Source organism: Enhydra lutris, unplaced genomic scaffold (genome assembly GCF_002288905.1).
Source record: "Enhydra lutris kenyoni isolate GAN:26980312 unplaced genomic scaffold, ASM228890v2 scaffoldscaffold3, whole genome shotgun sequence".
Classification (NCBI taxonomy): Eukaryota; Metazoa; Chordata; class Mammalia; order Carnivora; family Mustelidae; genus Enhydra; species Enhydra lutris.
This window is the reverse complement of record NW_019154087.1, coordinates 6,819,205-6,838,809: the sequence shown is the minus strand read 5'-3', so window position 1 is coordinate 6,838,809 and position 19,605 is coordinate 6,819,205. Positions and strand designations below refer to the sequence as shown.

The 19,605-nt window shown below is 33.7% G+C and overlaps 1 protein-coding gene across 3 annotated transcripts in view; it reads left to right on the top strand.

Annotated features, from left to right (window-relative positions):
- Positions 1–19,605, top strand: part of LOC111156127 (FAT atypical cadherin 4) — a 179,872-nt gene that overhangs the window by 66,277 nt on the left and 93,990 nt on the right. For all 3 annotated transcript variants that reach the window (XM_022516792.1, XM_022516772.1, XM_022516781.1), the window contains exon 2: positions 14,451–14,582. In XM_022516792.1, the coding sequence (XP_022372500.1) occupies positions 14,451–14,582 (132 nt within the window). The remainder of the gene's footprint in view (positions 1–14,450; positions 14,583–19,605) is intronic.

The following is a 19,605-nucleotide window of genomic DNA, read 5'->3' as shown; positions in this document are numbered from 1 at the left end:
TTGTTCCCCTTGCCTTAGGGGACCTATATAGAAAAAAGTTGTTACTACTGATGTCAAAGAAGTTCCTGGCTGTGTTCTCTTCTAAGATTTTTATGGTTTCAGGAGTCCTTATATTTTGAATTTATTTTTGTGTATGGTATAAGGAAGTGGTCCAGTTTCTTTCTTTTTCATGTTGCTGTCCACTTTTCCCAGCACTTTTTGTTGAAAACACTATCTTTTTCCCATCGGATATTTGTAATAGCTTTGTCAAAAATTAATTTACTACATAGTTGTGCATTTATTTCCTAGTTTTCTATTTTGTTCTATTGATTTACATGTCTATTTTTGTGCCACTACCATACTGTTTTTATTACTATAGCACTATAATATAACTTGAAGTTCAGAATCGTGATGCCTCCAGCTTTACTTTTCTTTTTCAAGATTGCTTGGCCATTTGAGGTCTTCTGTGGTTCATACAAATTTTAGGATTGTTTGTTCTAGTTCTGTGAAAAATGCTGTTGGTATTTTAATAGGGATGGGATTAAATGCGTAGATTTTTTTGGGTAGACATTTTAATAATATTTGTTCTTGCAGTCCATGAGTATGGAATGCCTTTCCATTTCTTTGTGTCATCTTGAATTTCTTTTATCAGTGTTTTACAGTTTTCAGAGTACAGGTCTTTCACCTTTTTGATTATGTTTATTCCTAGGTATCTTATTATTTTGAGTCCAATTATAAATCGTATTGCTCTCTTAATTTCTGTTTCTGCTGCTTCATTATTGGTGTAGAGAAATGCAACAAATTTCTGTATCTTGATTTTGTTCCTGCGACTTGCATGAATTTGTTTATCAGTTCTAGCAGTTTTCTTGTCAAGTCTTTTGGATTTTCTATATATAGTATCATATCATCTGCAAATAGTGAAAGTTTTACTTCTTCCTTACTGTTTTGGATCCTTTGTATTTCCTCTTGTTGTCTGATAGCTGTGGCTAGGACTTCTAGGACTATGTTGAATAAAAGTGAAGAGAGTGCACATCCCTGTCTTGTTTCTCATGTTAGAGGAAAAGCTCTCAGTTTTTCCCCATTAAAGATGATGTTAGCTGTGGGTTTTTCATATATAGCCTATATTATGTTGAAGTATATTCTCTCTAAACCTACTTTGTTGAGGGTTTTTTGTTTGTTTGTTTGTTTTGCTTCTACTGAAATAATCTTGTGGTTCTTATCCCTTCTCTTATTGATGTGACCTATAACATTGACTTACTTCAGAGTACTGAATCACCATTGCAGCCCAAGAGTAAATCCTACTTGATCATGATGAGTGATTTTTATAATGTATTGTTGGATTCAGTTGAGCTTTGCATCTACATTCTTAAGGATATTGGCCTGTAGTTCTCTTTTCTGGTGGAGATTTTATTTGGTTTTTCTATCTGGGTAATGAGTATATTGGCTTTTAAGTCATTGAATAAGCATATATTAAGTGCCTCCTGTATGAAAGACACTATGGTGGAAACTAAACATTGCCATCAAAGCTTAGAAAAGAAGCAGTATTTCTGAGTTCATTTAAAGGATTTCTCAATATAATTAAAGCACAGTACACTGTAAAAAATATTTTTGTTTTGACAGTGAGTTCAAGATTTTCAGAAACTACATATTATATTTCCCATTAAGCAAAAACTATATTCATTCTTACGTATTGAAGAGCTAATGCTGTTTCAAATAAATTTAAATTGTTATAGTTTTGAAGTAAAATAATAATCCCACACAACTCTAAAATGGGTTTTTAAAAAAATTTATTTATTTATTTGAGAGAGAGAGTATGAACAGGGTAGAGGCAGAAGGAAGGGGGGAAGCAGGCTCCCCAGTGAGCAGGCAGCCAGATGTGAGGCTCAATCCCAGCACCTGAAGATTCCAGGACCCGAAGATCATGACCTGAGCCAAAGGCAGACACCCAACCATCTGAACCACCCAGGCAGCCCTCTAAAATAGGGTTTTAATTTTATAGTTTGAGATAGTTGTTTAAGATCTGTAAGGAAGTATAACAAATATACTAATAAATTAAATAACTAAAATAAAATAGATTGGCTGTAAGTTAAAACTGTATGTCATTTATGTCAAGTAATAGAAATTTCTTCACAGAGAAGACTAATGTGCAATTGACTAAAGGTGAAATTGAGCGGAGGGGTTATTTTGACATTGCAGTAATTTCATTAAAAAAAGAAAGAGTGGTGGTGCCTGGGTGGCTCAGTGGGTTAAAGCCTCTGCCTTCAGCTCAGGTCATGATCCTAGAGTCCTGGGATCGAACCCCGAATCATATTCTCTGCTCAGCAGGGAGCCTGCTTCCTCCTCTCTCTCTCTGCCTGCCTCTTTGCCTACTTGTGATCTCTGTCTGTCAAATAAATAAATAAAATAAAATAAAATAAAATCTAAAAAAAAATAAAAAAATAAAAAAGTATATTTTTATTTAAATTCAATTAGCCAACATAATACATCATTATTTTTTGATGTAGTGCTCAATGATTCATTAGTTGTGTGTAACACCCAATGCTCTTCACACCACATGCCCTCTTTAATGCGCATTAAAAAAAGAGTGTAGTCAAGTCTAATGTGGGTACTAGAAAGCCACTAAAGATGGAGTGTATATATTCGTGGGAACTACATTCTCTAATTGTAGTTCTGCCATTATTGTTCTCTTACAGATTTCCCATTTTTTCATAATTTTCTACTCTTCCATAACATTCTACTCTTTCTTAGGGCAATTTGATTGACTCAATCCAGTCATAATTTGCTCCTCGTGGGTCAAGTAGTCCTACCTTCCTCCCCCAGTCTTTGGTTTGGGTGGGGGAAGATTTGAAGGTCACATCTTGTTTTGAGTTTCCCTTCTAAAAGTTAGGGGTATGGTATGTGAAGTGAGAGTAGGAAGTTATACAGGTTAGGAAAATGTATTAATAGATCCATAGCAATAAAACTTAGCACACATTATAAGGTATATTACAGATTATAGATATTAGTATATATAATCTTTTATCTTTTTGCCTATTAAAAATAGTAATCTCTTATTTACAAATGAAGATTAAGTAAAATATTAAATTAATGTAGCCATTGTTTTGAATTGTGTATTTGTTAACTGTTGACACAATAATGTTGCATAATAACAAGCCACAAAAGTCTCAAAGGCCTACAGGAATGCACATCGTTCTTGTGCACCTGCAGGTAGGGTGTATTTTGGCTGATCTAGGCTTGGTTCAACTGGGAGGCTCTGCTTCAAACCATACAAGTGTCTTAGCTGAGACTTGTCAACTCAGTACCTGTTGTTTTCATCCTGATACTAGTGGACTAGGAGGGACATATTGTTCTAGTGACCACGACAGATGTATAAGAGAGCAAGCATATTTCAAGTGCCCACCTGTGTCGTATATGTAAATATCTCATTGACCAAAACAGTTGGCCATTGTGGATGAGTCCAAAGCCAAGGGGTAAAGAGAGAAAGCCCACCTTTAGTGAGAAGCTATAAAGTTGCTTATGGAGAGGGGTGAAGAATCAGGGTCAGTGATTCAGTCTGCCACAATTTGTAACTCAAATATAAGTCAAACTACTTTTCTGTTTTTCAGTAGTCTGAGTAGGAGTCTTATACATTTTATAAAATCCCTTGCTATAGGACAAAAATAAGTGTGAAAAGTGAAGAAATAAAAGGGTGGAATACTTTTATTTGTTTGTTTTATACTATGTTTTCCTTTTGATATATGTTTCCACATTCAGATTAACATTTTTTGAAAAGTATACTACAGGATGCTTCTGCAGGGTATTTGTTTTGAAGAATAGTATAAAAATTTCCATAAGTTTCGTATGCAACCACACATATTTCAACTTGATTCTTTATTCTGCATTTACTTTTGGGCGTCCTTAAGAATCTGTTAAAAGTCTGAAATTATGCAGTATTGATTTCAGGAAAAGTTGAAGTGGTTACACATGATTGCCTCTGCCTTAAAAGAAATCCTTATTTGGTTCTAATTTGAACAATATTGAAAGCACAACAAAACTAGCTTTCTATTATGTCACCACACATTTAGCGAGTTATGGAAAGCATTTCGTTTCAAGAATGGAGTTAACCATGTCTTGTCCGCACTTCTAGCCATTCTTGTCATTTCTGGCTACTCTCCAAGCCTGCCTGTTAACTCATACAGATTTCTTTCCTAGTTAGAAATGCATCGAAATCCCAGGAACATATGCTGCTGACTGCTAGAAGACTTCTAGTGATGAGAGATTAATGTAATTGCTTTTGTTTGAGAAATATAATTGGTCACAGTTACATACATGTAGCTTATATGAGAAATATGTTTTGTTTTGAACCTCATTATGTTTATTTTTACTTTGCTTTTAAAATTAAACTAAAAAGAAACTGAAATGTGCATGCTTCCTTCTTTTCTCATATTCCAGAACATTTGGAATAGAAACAGTACAAGTTTGTGTGAAATAAACACACAGGTATCTAAATATACACATAATTTAAAGTATAAAGTTTAAAATGACAAAATATTTGCTAGCCTAAGATTCCAAAAAGAGGAGATTATAATTCCCAAATTAAGTGTCATTTTCTTAAATATTATCATTATATCATGTTTACTTTACTAAATTGTTTTCTGTAAAACAATTTAATAAAACAGAATTTAGTGTACATATATATATATATATATATATATATATATAGCATGTAAGTGCTCCTCTTCTAGTAAAATGCAATAATTTTCCTGCTTTTTTTGTCATTCTAAAGAAAAACTATACCTAAATACATAGATTTAATTTCTGATAAACTCTGAAACCTCAGCAAAGTTTGAGCCTGCAACAGACCTGTGTCCTCCAGAGTTCTGGTTCACTTACACATACATAGTGGTGGTGGCTCTGTTGGTTTTCCCTAATACGTTCTACCTAGCCCCTGCCTGGCTTTCATAACATGGAATCATAGATCTTTTCTCCAAAGTCCCATTTCTCCCCTTTCTTTGAAGATTTGCATTTCAAAAGTTCAGAAATACCACCAGGATGAGAGAGCATACTATTAGTACAGTTACCACATACTCTTTTGAATTAGGTCGATTATACATTATAAATAAGTAACTACCTAAAAACATTGTTCACAGAATATGATTAGACCTTGCATACCTACATAGTCCAAACATTACATTCCTGACATTTAGGACTTTTAAATGTAAACTGTTCTTTGCTAAGGCCTTCTCATAACTAAAATATGAGTCAGTCACAAACCATAATAGAGTTTGGCTCAGCAGCATGATGAAGTGTTCTGGATGTAGTGAAATGTTTCGCCCAGACTCATGGCAGCAGAATTCCCAGTGGTCACCCAAAATAGGGAAAGAAATGAAGAACAAAATTAAAGGAACTATGCAAACCCTGGCACCAACCTTTCATGGCAATACAGCATTTTATTGTTGTTAAGAAATGAAAGTACTTAAGAGACTAAACCCATAAATAATAGTACATGTTGAATTTTCTCTTTCCTAATGAATTTAGCTCTCAAGTTGAAATTTTGAAAAAGAGTATATATGTATGTTCTATCAAATGAAATGATATAGTTAGTTCAATAAGAAAACGAACATAGAATGTCAGACTTTCTGTTGAAATTTAATTAGAACTTCTGCTATGTAATCCTAGTATACATAGGCTTTAGCATAAATTTACTAAATAAAACCTTGTTATTAGAAGACTGTATAGCACATAAAATGTGTCAATCTCATTGAATTAAATGAATCCTATAATAGTCGACTTGAACTGAACAGTGACCATGTGAAGCTATTGCCAAACATTTAAAATATAAATTCGATTATTTATTTGAGCCGTGGTTTTGACATTTTTTCTCCTGATGTTTTTCTTTAATGAATGTTGTGCTTGAGTTTCAAATTTCATATCAAGTTCCAGAATATTCCTTTTTACACACAACCCGATGTGGTGACAGCAAGCTGTCCCCTAGCATGGAGCCTCTCACTGCACTAAGGGCAGACCGCTACTTTGCACAGTCTCCTCTCAGGCAGGAAAGGTGGAGTTTTCCTTTGCCAGGGTCAAAGGAAGTGACCGGCCAGGCGTGATGGTTTTACTGATCATCGTGGGGATTTCAGCTTGGTTAATTTGGTTTCAACTTCAAGCCCTCACTTGAGCACGCATACAGAAAATGAAGTGGTAGGTCTCAGCATCTTGTTTTCACTCTGATGAATAAAAGTTGTTTTGAGTGTAAGATTAGACTTTTTCCCCCAGTGAATTTCAGTAGCCCCTACACAGTATAAAGTAGAGCATCATGTAGTAGAGTGCTCTTTGAGTGACATCATAATGACCTATTAAGGGTAATGCACATTTGAATGAGCTTATTTATTCCTTCAGGTTTACTCATGATTTGTGTGGTGTTTTGTGTAGCTGTTTCTGAAATAGTGATGGGTGTTGATGAAATCTTACATTCCAGTCTCCCAAGTGGGAGATTTTCTGAACAAAACATACATATTTGTCTGCAGCTCTTTTAAGTTATCATTCTGAGTATGAAGTTATTGAATTACCACCCAATAGGATTTCATATCATAAAATTTACACATGATGGCATGAGAGGCAAACAAGAGCTAGGAAATCAATAGGATTTGGGTTGATTCTAAATATCATTGTGATATAAGGCAACTTTGATCAATGCACTTTTTTTTTTTTTTTTTTTTCCTGTTCTATTGCTTGGGGTCCTTTGTTTATTTTGGAATTATACACCAAGAAACAATGATGTTGCCTTCCAAAGCAATTGCTCTTATTTTTTTTTTAAGATTTTATTTATTTATTTGACAGAGATCACAAGTAGGCAGAGAGGCAGGCAGAGAGGGAAAGAGGAGGAAGCAGGCTCCCTGCTGAGCAGAGAGCCCGATGCGGGGCTCGATCCTGGGACCCTGAGATCATGACCTGAGCTGAAGGCAGAGGCTTTAACCCACTGAGCCACCCAGGAGCCCCAAAGCAATTGCTCTTATTGACAGCTCTACAATTTTTCATTTTCTGTTAAGAAGTATTATCATTAAAGAGGACTAATATGCAAAGGGAATTAAGGTGAGGTGAACTGATTAGCAGATTTTCTTTTCTTTTTTTTATTATGTTCAATTAGCCAACATATAATACATCATTAGTTTTTGATGTAGTGTTCAACAATTCATTAGTTATGTATAACACCCAGTGCTCATCACAACACATGATCAATGTACTTTTTTTTTCTTTAAAGATTTATTTATTTATTTGACAGACAGAGAGAGAGAGAGAGATCACAAGTAGACAGAGAGGCAGGCAGAGAGAGGTGGGGGTCGGGAAAGCAGGCTCCCTGCCGAGCAGAGAGCCCGATGTGGGGCTCGATCCAGGACCCTGAGATCATGACCTGAGCCGAAGGCAGAGGTTTAAGCCACTGAGCCACCCAGGCGCCCCTCAATGTACTTTTATATGCTAGTAACATATCTACTGTATTAAATTTGCTGAACTTATGATTCTGATAAAAATGCAAAAATAACCTGGGTTTGCTTTTAAAAAATGGAAATCTCTCTAGGGTAAAAAGTATATGCTAGGCATGCATAAGTTGTGAGAATGGAAATCAAAATCTCAAGAGTTTAAAAGGCACTAATTTACTGAGCAGTATAAATGATCTTTGGTAACATGAAGAGATTCTCACTGACCAATTCCTGTAATATACACATTTTTTGAAGAAATCAGAGCAACAAATTACTGTTGTTGAAATAATTTTTTTTTTTTTTTTTTTTTTTTGGCAGGACTGTTAGTTAAATAAGAGGTGTATTGAAAAGCAATCTTTATGGGATTGTCACATCTTTGGAAACCATATGCATGTACTCTAAGCATCATTTTTGGTGTAATGCTCTCTCACAGTTTACATGGTCTAGGTAATAATATTACTTGAGAAACTTAATTTTGGGGTGTCAGTTTCACAAAAGTAAAAAGACAACAATGTAAGTATTTTTGCCACTAAAAAAGCAACTAATCAAGTACTGTATGTCTTGATGCATCTTTTACTATTTTAGGATTTTGTGTACTTCATGTCTATCTCACCAACCATTTAGATTTTAGTCATTTCTGAAAAATGAATATTTATGATTGCATCTTTTAAGAAAAATAAACAAATTCTTTGTAGACATTTTTAAAGCAGTAACTTTTATTGATATCTATAGAGAATTTATCTACTTTCCTTACTTGTTATATATTCCTACCACTTTCCTACTCAATGATTAGTAGTTTTTAGTGGCATTGTTAAAGCAAACCTTCACAGATTATTTTCCCTTACTGTAAATAAGAAGAAACTTAAAAATGAAAAAAAAACTGTAGATAAAATAGTGTTTGTAGAGTAGACATCAAATCTAAATTTCTTCAAAGTCATTTTCTTATTGATATCAAATGCATATTTTGTTTGAAAGCTCATTGTCTTCATGCACAGATTAGATGCTTTGGTCTAAGATATTCAGCTTGCATTCTAGCTCTGGCTCTGGCTCTTTTCACACACAGGTCTCTGGAAAAAATCAATGGGCTCGAGATAGGAGGCTGACCATTGCTTTTCTTAGATAAATGACTTGACATTTCAATGCCTTAATTTTGACTCTGTGTAAAATAAAGGAGATGGACTTGATGATATTTAATGTTCCTCCTAAAATTTTAATACACCTACCTGCAAATATATGGATTTCTGAGCTTTTAGTGTACTCTAAACTCTACAGTTACCAAAAGGAAAAAAAAATGGGTTGTTTTTCATTCTTATTTATTAAGAACCATTTTATGTAGTTTGTAGGAAGGTTTGAAATAAAAAAAATATGTTTTAGATATGTGTTCATCCTTATTCACTAAGAACCACTTTATTTATCTTGCAGAGATGTTATGAATTTAAGAACATGCTTTCAATTGTGGTTGAGCTAGTAACCACAATGAAATTACTGATTTATTAACTGGGGGATCAGTTCATAATGGACCCTGATTTTTTTTTTTTTAAGATTTTATTTATTTATTTGTCAGAGAGAGAGCGAGAGTGAGCACAGGCAGAGGCAGAGGGAGAAGCAAGCTCCCCGCCAAGCAAGGAGCCCGATGTGGGACTCGATCCCAGAACTCTGGGATCATGACCTGAGCCTAAGGCAGCCGCTTAACCAACTGAGCCACCCAGGCGTCCCTGGACCCTGATATTTTAGTCAATTCCTTAACCTTGACTATAACATATTACCTTTGTTATTTCAATTTAAATCAGTGATATGCCATGTTTTATAGTTAGAGCTATATGTATGACTGATCTGATAATTGATATTGCTAATTAATGATTACTTACTAAGTATGCTGATTTATTCACTTAAAAATTAAAAATTAATCCCCAAGATATAATATCATTCTTGATTCACTGCAGAATAAAATGACAGACTACATATTACAAAAAAAGGTTGAGAGAAGCTTTGTACTCGTTTTATAGCAACTATTTACACAGTTTATAAATAATGAAATTTTTTCTTTTTAAATATCTATTTAACGATTCAGCAGCCAGAATATCAAATACTCTTCCTTCAGCATAAAAAGTTTGATGACAATACTTAAAGCCATATTTTTTTAATTTAAATTTTACCTTTATTAAGCCAACAAAAGACAGCCTGTTTTAAGTTAATTGGTCATTAGCCTCCTTAATCTCAATCATGTTTTTGTTTCTAAATATAATCATTCATTTAGCAGGGTTTCACTGCGTAGGGATCAGGTGTCTCAGCCAAGAAAGTCATTATTCTGCAGGTCTTTAGAGGTGGTAGCATTGGACAATACCTATGGCTCAACCACTAGCTGCAGCTGATGTTTTGTTATGAGTAAGTCAACCACAAAGTTACCAACTGCCCTTGTAATTGTAGCAGGGAAACCACATATGTTTTTGAAGCATCAACTACCTAAGCACAAAGGTCAATATTTGATAGGTGGCATAAATGTGCAAGTGCCTTATCTTCATGGTGTAATGTTTCTTTAACCTTTAAGAGTAAATTTTCACAAACTTTCAGAATAGATACCTTGAAAATGCCCCCTGGACTTAAATTATGGAAGCTGTTGGCAGTTTCTGTTTTGTTTTTATTTTAAATAGAGCCACTTGTGAAGAAAGTTTTTGAGTTCAAAATGAGATTTTTATTTTATTTATTTTATTTTAATTTTGAAAGATGATTATTTTATTTTAATTTAGAAAAATGAATATTTAAATGCAATTATTTTATTTCAGGTCTAAACAATTGTAAAGATAAACATAAAACACTGAGTGGCAGTGCTAGGACTAAAAACTTAGCTGTGCAGTAGTTTTTGATTTGTCTCTTTAAGAGAAGAATGCATTTTTCAACATACACATTTCTTAGCTTGGGAACGATATTGTAGACTATTTTAAAATCTTAGAATTTTAAAACAAACTACTAATAGCCATTGTCTGTATTATGAAAGTGATCTCGTTTGTACTGAAAGAAATCTTTAAAAATTATAAAGTCTTAATTTTGTTTCCAGATATCTTTTCTAAACTATTAATGTTTCACTCCTGTGTTTTATATTTATATGATACCATATATCATATGATAAATGATATGCAAACAATTCATATCAAATCTCAGTCTGAAGAAAGCATCATAATGGAATAAGACTTTTAGGTTAGTGGCCGATCTAAGAGTTAGCCAAGCACATGTTAGGCTCTGGAGTCACCGGGAAGGTGGTAACTGGCAAGGGCAAAATGTAAGGCGGTTCAAAGAATTATCCATGGTGTGGGAGATAAACTTTTTGAGATCAAGATGTCAACAATATTTCTATTATCAAACCCCATTCCTTTCCTGCAAGGGATGAGACCTGTCTTGTTTTCTTCTGTAGTTTTAGTGATTAATATATGCCTGTTGTGTGATAGATTCTAAAATATTGAATGAATAAATACTGGAATCAGTGAGAACCTCATCACAAACAGGGTCCATGGTCCTGAAATTCTTGGTAGGTAGAAAAATGGCACAGAGGAGCAGGAGAAGTAAAGGGATTGCAGGATGACACCTACCTGTGCTAAGGAGTTTGTTTCCCTTTTTCTACATAATTCATTACCCTGGGCTATTGGGAGAACTGAGAAAAGTCATGCTAAATACTTTTTGAGGATATCTGAGGAATTGTGGAATAAAAAAGAGATACAGAGCAATTAAGAGAAATATCTATATTTCAGTCCCCCCAGAAAGGAATAGGAAGTTCTTAACTTTTTAATTGGTAAGCTGACACTGATTTTAGGAAAAAGAATGGCCTGACATTAAATGAATGACATGGGGTATCTAAAAAATAACCTTTGCGTATATCAGATGCAAAGATGAAATGTTCTAAATCTATTTTTATAATGGGTTGACTATAGATACATTCAGGAATGTTTAGTTTTGGACTCATTAATATTAAACTAAATTTATTCTTTCTAATAAAATAAGAAACTCAGGGGCACCTGGCTCAGTTGGTTAAGTTAGTGTCTGCCTTCAGCTCAGGTCATGATCCCAGGGTCCTGGGATTAAGCCCCGGGGTCCAGCTCCCTGCTCAACGGGGAGTCTGTCCCTCTCTCTCCATCTGCCTGTCCTCCAGCTCATGCTCTTTCTCATTCTCTTAAGAAAATAAATAAAATCTTTAAATAAAATAGGAAAACTATTTCTATACCTAAAATAATGAAATTAGCCAAAATCTCATAGAGCATACATGATCAAAGACTTCTAGAGCTGTATCTAAGGATCAATAGAACAGTCTTCTTTTCTATTATTTCTATTTTTTCTTAAATTCTGACAGAGAGGGGCACCTGGGTGGCTCAGTTGGTTGAGCGATTGCCTTCAGCTCAGGTCATGATCCTGGGAGTCCCAGGATCAAGTCCCACATAGGGCTCCCTGCTCAACAGTGAGTCTGCTTCTCCTGCTGAACTTTCTCCACTCATGCTCTCTCTCTCTCTTTCTCTTTCTCTCTCTCATTCTCTCTCTCTCAAATAAATAAATAAAATCTTAAAAAAAAATTCTGACAGAGAGAGATTTATTGACTGACCCATGATTATATGGCTAGTTAGCTCATATGTAAGTGATTCAGATTTCCAGGCAGAAATAATATGTGCATTTGGTTGTGACATATTTTTCAAATATGATTCGTTGTGTTTATTGAACATACACACTTAGACACACTTAGACATGAGAGAGACAAGTTTGCATGGCTTTAGAGAAAATTACTTTTGAGCTCTGTGTCGTTGGGCAATTATTTAACCTCTTTACTTTTGTTAACTAGTTTCTCTACTGGGAACATAACAATATTTTCCTCATAGGGCTCTTTAGAGAACTTTTAAAGTGTGTGTATGTGTATGTATATGTATGTATGTACACACACATATAACCTAAAACTATGTCTAGCATTTAGTATATTAGTTACTTTGTTATAATTATTAAAATACAGAAGGGGCTTGTTCAATTCATGCACTCACCATTTTTAATGAGGTAACTTTCTGGAATCCCCAGCATGTTTCTAGTGCATGGTACTGTTTCCCGATGCATCTTTGATGTCATATTTAATTGGTGCCAATATGGATTTCCCTTTTCCTCAACTAGTGTTCTTTCTTAAGCACATACACATGCACACACACTCCACACACTCATATACACTTTGATAAACACACACATTCATATGCATATTCTCTCACAAATACACTTATAAAATATCTTTCTCTCTCTTTCACACACACACATGAGCATAAACAAGGTTGGCATGTTGGTTTCCAATTAGACCAAATCATAAAACTACAGATGAAAGACAATTTAGAATTGAGGAAAAAATCTATTAAGCTAAAATGTCAGAGTTGAATAATGAGGTATTTCCATCCATTATCTCTTATTCTTCATTTATTTTTCTACTGTGTTTTAAGGATTGTGTACACATATATGAAAATTTAGGCATCTACAATATGAAGATAATTATTAATTTCTAAAGACATTAATGGTTATATTTTTGGATGACCATTGGGTCATTGATTCTTAAATCCATATTTTTCAAGCTTTTGAAAAAAAAAATATATATATCTATATATATCAAAGCTCTTCCTACATGAAAACTTCATATGTACTCAGTATGTTCCAGAGATGAAATTATAATTTTGACTTTGGGTTGTAGGACCTGGAATTCTGATTTATAAAATCCTTTTCCTCAAAGTCTCTCCCTAGCTCTAAGGAACTCCTAGGTCTGTGTTCACACCTTCAAAACCAAGATTAACTTTTTATCAAACACTTCCCTACTATTAAGAGGTGGAATTAGAGGTATCATAATTCTTTAGTACTTAATTTTATATATTGTTTTCTGGGTTTTTCTTTTTATCATTTGCTCATCCATTTATTAGTCTAGCTATGTTATTGTTCCCATTCATTCCCTGTCAGAGAATAGTGACAGTCCTACCTCTTGCTTCCCTCTCAACCCCAACTCCACCTCCTCCTGGAAAAGAAGAAACCAGAATTCTTTTACTCTCTTCTCTTTCCTCATATTCGTTTGCATTGCTCTGAGATCTGATGGAGTTTTTACAGTTTAACTATAAAATATGACATTTCATCCCATGAGAAAAATGTCTTAGTTATATCCTAGCTAAATGGCTGGATAGTTTTTCTCCATGACTTAATTTTGTGACCCAACTGGGGAAACTTGCAGTTTTATTAGCAGCTGTCTTCCCTTTTCTGATCAGATATACAGCTTTTAGCACCTAGCTCAAAAAAGAAAACACATGGTTTGAAGTTCGTATCTAGACTTCACAAACCCTTACTTCTAAACAATTTTTCTGAGGCAGAGAAGCAAACAAATAACGCTGACTGGGATCTTTCAAACAATATTGTTAATATTTGCAGTCTATATAAACAGTACATTTGAAAGGAATGATTGTTTAGCTGTAGTCACATTTAGAAGTGCTGATAGGAGGGGAACTAAAAAGAAAAGAAGATGCACGTATTTTTCCCCATGAGTTGGGAGTTCACTTTAAAGGGGAAAATGGTGAGTCTCTTAAAACTAAATGTGAACGTCTTTATTTCTCCCAGACATTGCTAATATGTAAACATTTCAGGAAGAAATTCTACACCCCCTCATTTGTGTGTCTGGTGACATTTAATGGTTGAATGGCAGGTGGTCCTAAGTCTGGGCAGTTCTTCCATGGTGCACAAATCTGGGGATTAAATTAACAGTTGATCAGTGGGCCTTTTCTTGTATAAACTCCAAGGTGCCCCTGTAAAGTCAGTTACTATCAATAAGTCAAATGATTTTTACTTGGATTTTATAGTTTTTGTGAAGATTTCACAGCTTCCTTTAGGATATTTTCTGTTATTTGGGTGTTATATAAAGGTTCTGATTCCTTTTGGAAGGCTTAGCTGGCCAGTGGGATCCTGGTATACGTCTTAACTGGTACCTTGCAGGCATGTGGGACATTCCTCTGTTGTTTCTTTCTCTCCTGGTAGGTTGAAATAACACTTCAGGATATCAATGACAATCCGCCAGTATTTCCAACAGACATGCTGGATCTTACTGTGGAGGAGAACATTGGAGATGGCTCTAAGATTATGCAACTGACAGCGATGGATGCTGATGAGGTAACTCAGAGCCTGAATTTGTTTTGAAACCTAATATTCCAGGGATCTATCGAATTTCTACTATATGTTGACCACTTTTGGTATCCAATAATCAAGGTTAGGCATTGTATGCTCTTTTCCAAAGAATGTTAATTGTTGAAATGTGATATAAGAGGGCTAAGATAGAGACTATCGAGAGGTAATTTTGCTTTGATCAGCAATTTATTCAGTTAATTGCTGGTTGCATTTAGACTTCTTAATCAAATTATTTTCTCAAATAATAAAAAAAAATCTACAGATATAACCATGTATTTATGTCTTTATCATTCCAATTTGCTCTCATAGAAGCTAAAGATTGATGTTTTAATTTGCATTTGAAAAAACAGGTTATTTAAAAGTAAAATATTTTAAAGTCTATCCTATAGTTTTTCACTTAATTTGCATATATCTGTAAAACAAAATAAATGATTTAATAATAGCCTTATACATTTTAAGGAAATTATCTAGGCAAGCGAATAATTTTTTCAAATCTGTTAATAAACAGAAATTTCTTGGGGTGCCTGGGTGGCTCAGTCAGTTAAGCATCTCACTCAGTTTGGGCTCAGGTCATGATCTCAGGGTCCTGAGATAAAGCCCCACATTGGGCTCCGTGCTCAGTGCAGAGTCTGCTTGAGATTCTCTCTCCCTTCCCTTCTACTTCTCCCTGCCCCCACCCTGCCTCAAATAAATATTTTTTAAAAAGGAAACAAATTTCTTACTAATGGTAAATGTGAAATTTGGGGCACAATTTAGATTACTGTCTTCTATATTTGTATTTCAAATTTAGCTATTTAATCACAGTGTTCTCAATGGCTAACGATTTATATTATTTGCAGTTTATGATTTTTCTGTGAAAAAAAAGCCCATTGCCTGTTTTTTTTTTCCTTCTTGCTAGATAAAGGAATTAATTAATGTTATGTAATTATGGAAAGAAGGATAACTTTCCCTGACACCAGCATCTCTTTTCACCTTAAGCTAAGCCCAACACACATCAGAGGATTTATTTTTTTTAAATTTCCCTCCCTTAACAATGGTGTGGGAGATACTGATGATGGCATTATCTTTCCAGGCAAATGCCAGAGTAAAGGGAAGAAAGAGAAGAAGAGAGGGTTTTATGTTTAGTTAGAGTGTGAAGTCTTGATCTGGCACCTTAGGAGGAAAGTATCTGCCTTATGTCTGCTAATTCTCTTTCTAGTCAGTTTGACTTGGAGGTTTCCAGCATTTGTACAAGAACAGATCTCAAGTGGAGTTTTCTCTAACTGTGAGATGTTATTCCACAAGTCCCTGCAGTTTGGCTGCCATCTGAGTAGTGAGAAGGACGTGGTACAGTCTTTTCCAAGGAGATTGAAGGGACATCTTTGTTCTTAGCAATTCCAAATCAGAGGGATGAGAGAAAATTGGAAATGTTACTCTGGTGAGTTGTGGTCAGATATTAGATAAAGCTAGAATTCAGGATCTAGTCCAATGTCTAGGTATGTAACAAAACATGAAAGACAATTAATAGGTTTAGGATCTAGTATCTAAAAAGGTACAAACATAATTCTTTCTACATTTACTTCCATTTTAAAAAGATAATTGTAGTAAAACTAATTTGTTTGCATTATTTACAAAAGTCATTATTTACAATTTCTTATGTAAGTGTAATAAAAATAGTGACTGACTAAGGTTACAAGAACCTTGCTGAATCCTTAGAAACAAAGTTCCAGGCCAGTTTTTTCCAAGGGGCTTTTTTGGCTCCATAAAATCAACCTTAGTTCCTTAAAATTGTTTGATCATATGTGAATCTTCACAGATCTTTCTCAAATATGACATTTCAATCAAGTCTTGGTAATATATCCAGTATTTCCAATTGTCCTATTGAAGGAGAATGGATTCTCATTGAATTTATGCAAATAACTATATTGCCATGAAACAACTATATTGCCAGAAAAAATAGTTTCTGAATTCTGGAGGGATCAGGTAGGGAGAAAAAGCAAATGCTTTATCTTTGTTTACAAAGGTATACTTTACCAATCTTATATAGGTCATAGCAAAAAGAAAAATAAAAGTAGAAAATAAAATAAAAAAAAAGTTTCTTACATCTGGTAAAACAAAACATTAAAAACCAGCAGTGTTTTAAACAAAAGTCAAACAAAATTATAATCATCCTCCTTAGTTCAGTTAGTCGTATGTAATTAATACTTGTTCTACTTGTATCCATTTTTTTTTTTTCATTAGCTCTGGAAATTCTTACTCCATTTAGTTTTGTTTTCTTCTGTTTAAATATATTTATTTATTTATTTATTTATTTGACAGAGAGAGAGAGAAAGAGCACACATGGAGGGAGCAGCAGGCAGAGGGAGAGGGAGAAGCAAGTTCCCCACTGAGCAGGGACTCTGATCGTGCAGGGCTCCTATTCCAGGAACCTGGGATCATTACCTCAGCCAAAGGCAGCGCTTAATGGACTGAGCCACTCAGGCATCCCTTGTTTTGTTTTTATTTTAAAGTTATCAGAAACCTGAATTATGGAGTATTTTCCATGAGTCTCCTTGAAGATGGAACATTTCAGAATGAAACAACTGCCTATAAATGACAAAAGACTTAAAAATAGCCACAATTAAAAATCTGATGAGATTTCACTACAATTTGCAAGGAAATGTGTGTAAAATGTTACATATCATTTTAAGATAACTGGAATTATGACTAATAACATTTTGCCATGACATATCAGATTTCCAGGAATTCTACACTATTTCTGGAACACTTATAACTTATACCTATACAACATAAAAATGCCTTAGTATTATTTCTTATTTGACAATGTTTTCCACATAATTTAACGTATCAAAAAAACTTAATTATCTTTAATGACTTAATATTTTTGTAAGGAGAAAGACCAAATCTTTTGAGATGTTTCAGGGACCCTCTTAAAATCAAAGTTAATTCAAGTCAAAAAACTTCATTTAGAATTTGGTTTTTAGGAAGGTTGTCAAAAAGTATCTAAAGGCTTTAAGATCATAAGTCACTATGGGCATTTAAGACCATAAATCACAGTGAAACAATATTCAGTTATCTATTTAACCAAAGTGACAATTGAAGACTTCATAGGCAAATATAGAAGACTTCGTGGTTCTGAGTAAAACTTAATTCTTTTAACATTGAGAGTCCTAGGCTTCAGTAATCAAAGATTTGATAAAAACAACACAGGAAATTATTTTGATGAAACAGAATTCTTGTTTTTTAGGTATATTACTTTGAAAGGTAAAGAAATCCTTTTATAATCTCCATTGAGAGCAGACCAATGGACCAAGAACATTTTGTCCTTTTACCAGATAGAAAACAAAATTCTGATTTTGCACCAGCTTACTTTGATATTAGGACTCATTTGTTTAATTAAATTCATTCTGATCTTAACCAGGGTTGATCACACATAAAATTCCTTTTCCTCAGTATCCTTACTGCTTTTAGCTACACATATTAGAATTTTTCACCCTTAGAAGCCTTTAATTTCTAACAAAAGCTAAGAAGTAAGCAATTATAAACTGTCTTTTATGTTAGCATTCTGTGGATTGGCAGACCTATAAATTCTTTTTTATAATTTCTAGAAACATGTACTTTCTCGTAGAAAATTTCTCAACATGGCATTAAACATGTTTACGAATGGACTATCTTTAGTTTCTCTGTAAAAGGAAGCTAAAAGTACATAAGCTTATGTTCAATAACATGTTTCAATATTTCATTTTATTTGGAAGTGATCTGGATATTCAATGGCTATAACTTGACTCATCACTTAATATAACCTAGCAAAACTTTAAGGCTTTAGTTTACCAAAAAGATTTGGGGAAACTAAAAAGTTTACCTAAAACTTCATATATTACTTATATTTATTTATTATTGTTAACAATAATATTTGGATTACTTATGAAAATTTCAAAATGACAAGTTATTTTTATTGCTGACAAATTTTATAACAGGGATAACATAAACTTTATTTGATTAATAAATCCAGGTTAAATAAAAATTGTATGACTACATTATATTCAATGCTGAAAACTCTAAGGACATGTATATTTTAATTAGGACAAAAAAGTTGAATTAGCTTTAATATTGAATATTTTCCCAGATTACATGAATCCAAAAAGCATTTGGGTTAGTTTGCATTATATTTTTGAGAATTTTTATGAATATTAAATTTATATAAGTTCATATTTGTTTAAGCCAATTAAATATTGCTCTTCCACAAATTAATTTTAGTAATACCATCTGGAGGTAAAGGTGGTAGAAGTTTCTACGGCCAGATGGTATTATTAAAATTAATTTTAATATATATTATTAAATATAATATATACTATATACAATATATTTTATATATAACATACATTGTACATAACATATATAATATATAAACATATATAACATATATATAACACATAAATATATATACATATATAAATACACTTACATAAATATGTGCATATATGTATATACACATACACACAGACACAGACACACACACACACACACACACACACACACACACACATACATGCTTACATAAATATTTAGAAAGAGAGACATTGAGACACCTGGGTGGCTCAGTCGGTTTAGAAACCAACTCTTGGTTTCAGTTCAGGTCATGATTTCAGGGTTGTAAGATTGAGCCCTGTGTCAAGCCTCATGTTCCAAGTAGAGTCTGCTTGAGATTCTTTCCCTCTTACTCTCCCTGACTTTCTCCTCGGCCTCTCTCTCTAAAAGAAAGGAAGAAATCTTAAAAAGAAGAGAGACATTATACCTTCTGTATACTCAAGATTTCCCATTAGTGCAAATTCTAAATGACCTTCTTCCCCTCCTTTTTTTTTTTTTTCTAATAAGGATTACCTTCCCAAAGTTCATACATTAACATTTACATCTCAAAGGCACAGTGAAGAATACAAGTTATAAGCTTTTAAGATAAATAGGAGATGCTTTGGGATTGGTAAAAAAGAGTAAATGAACTTTCAACTGCTCTAGAGCTGGAGTTTTAGTT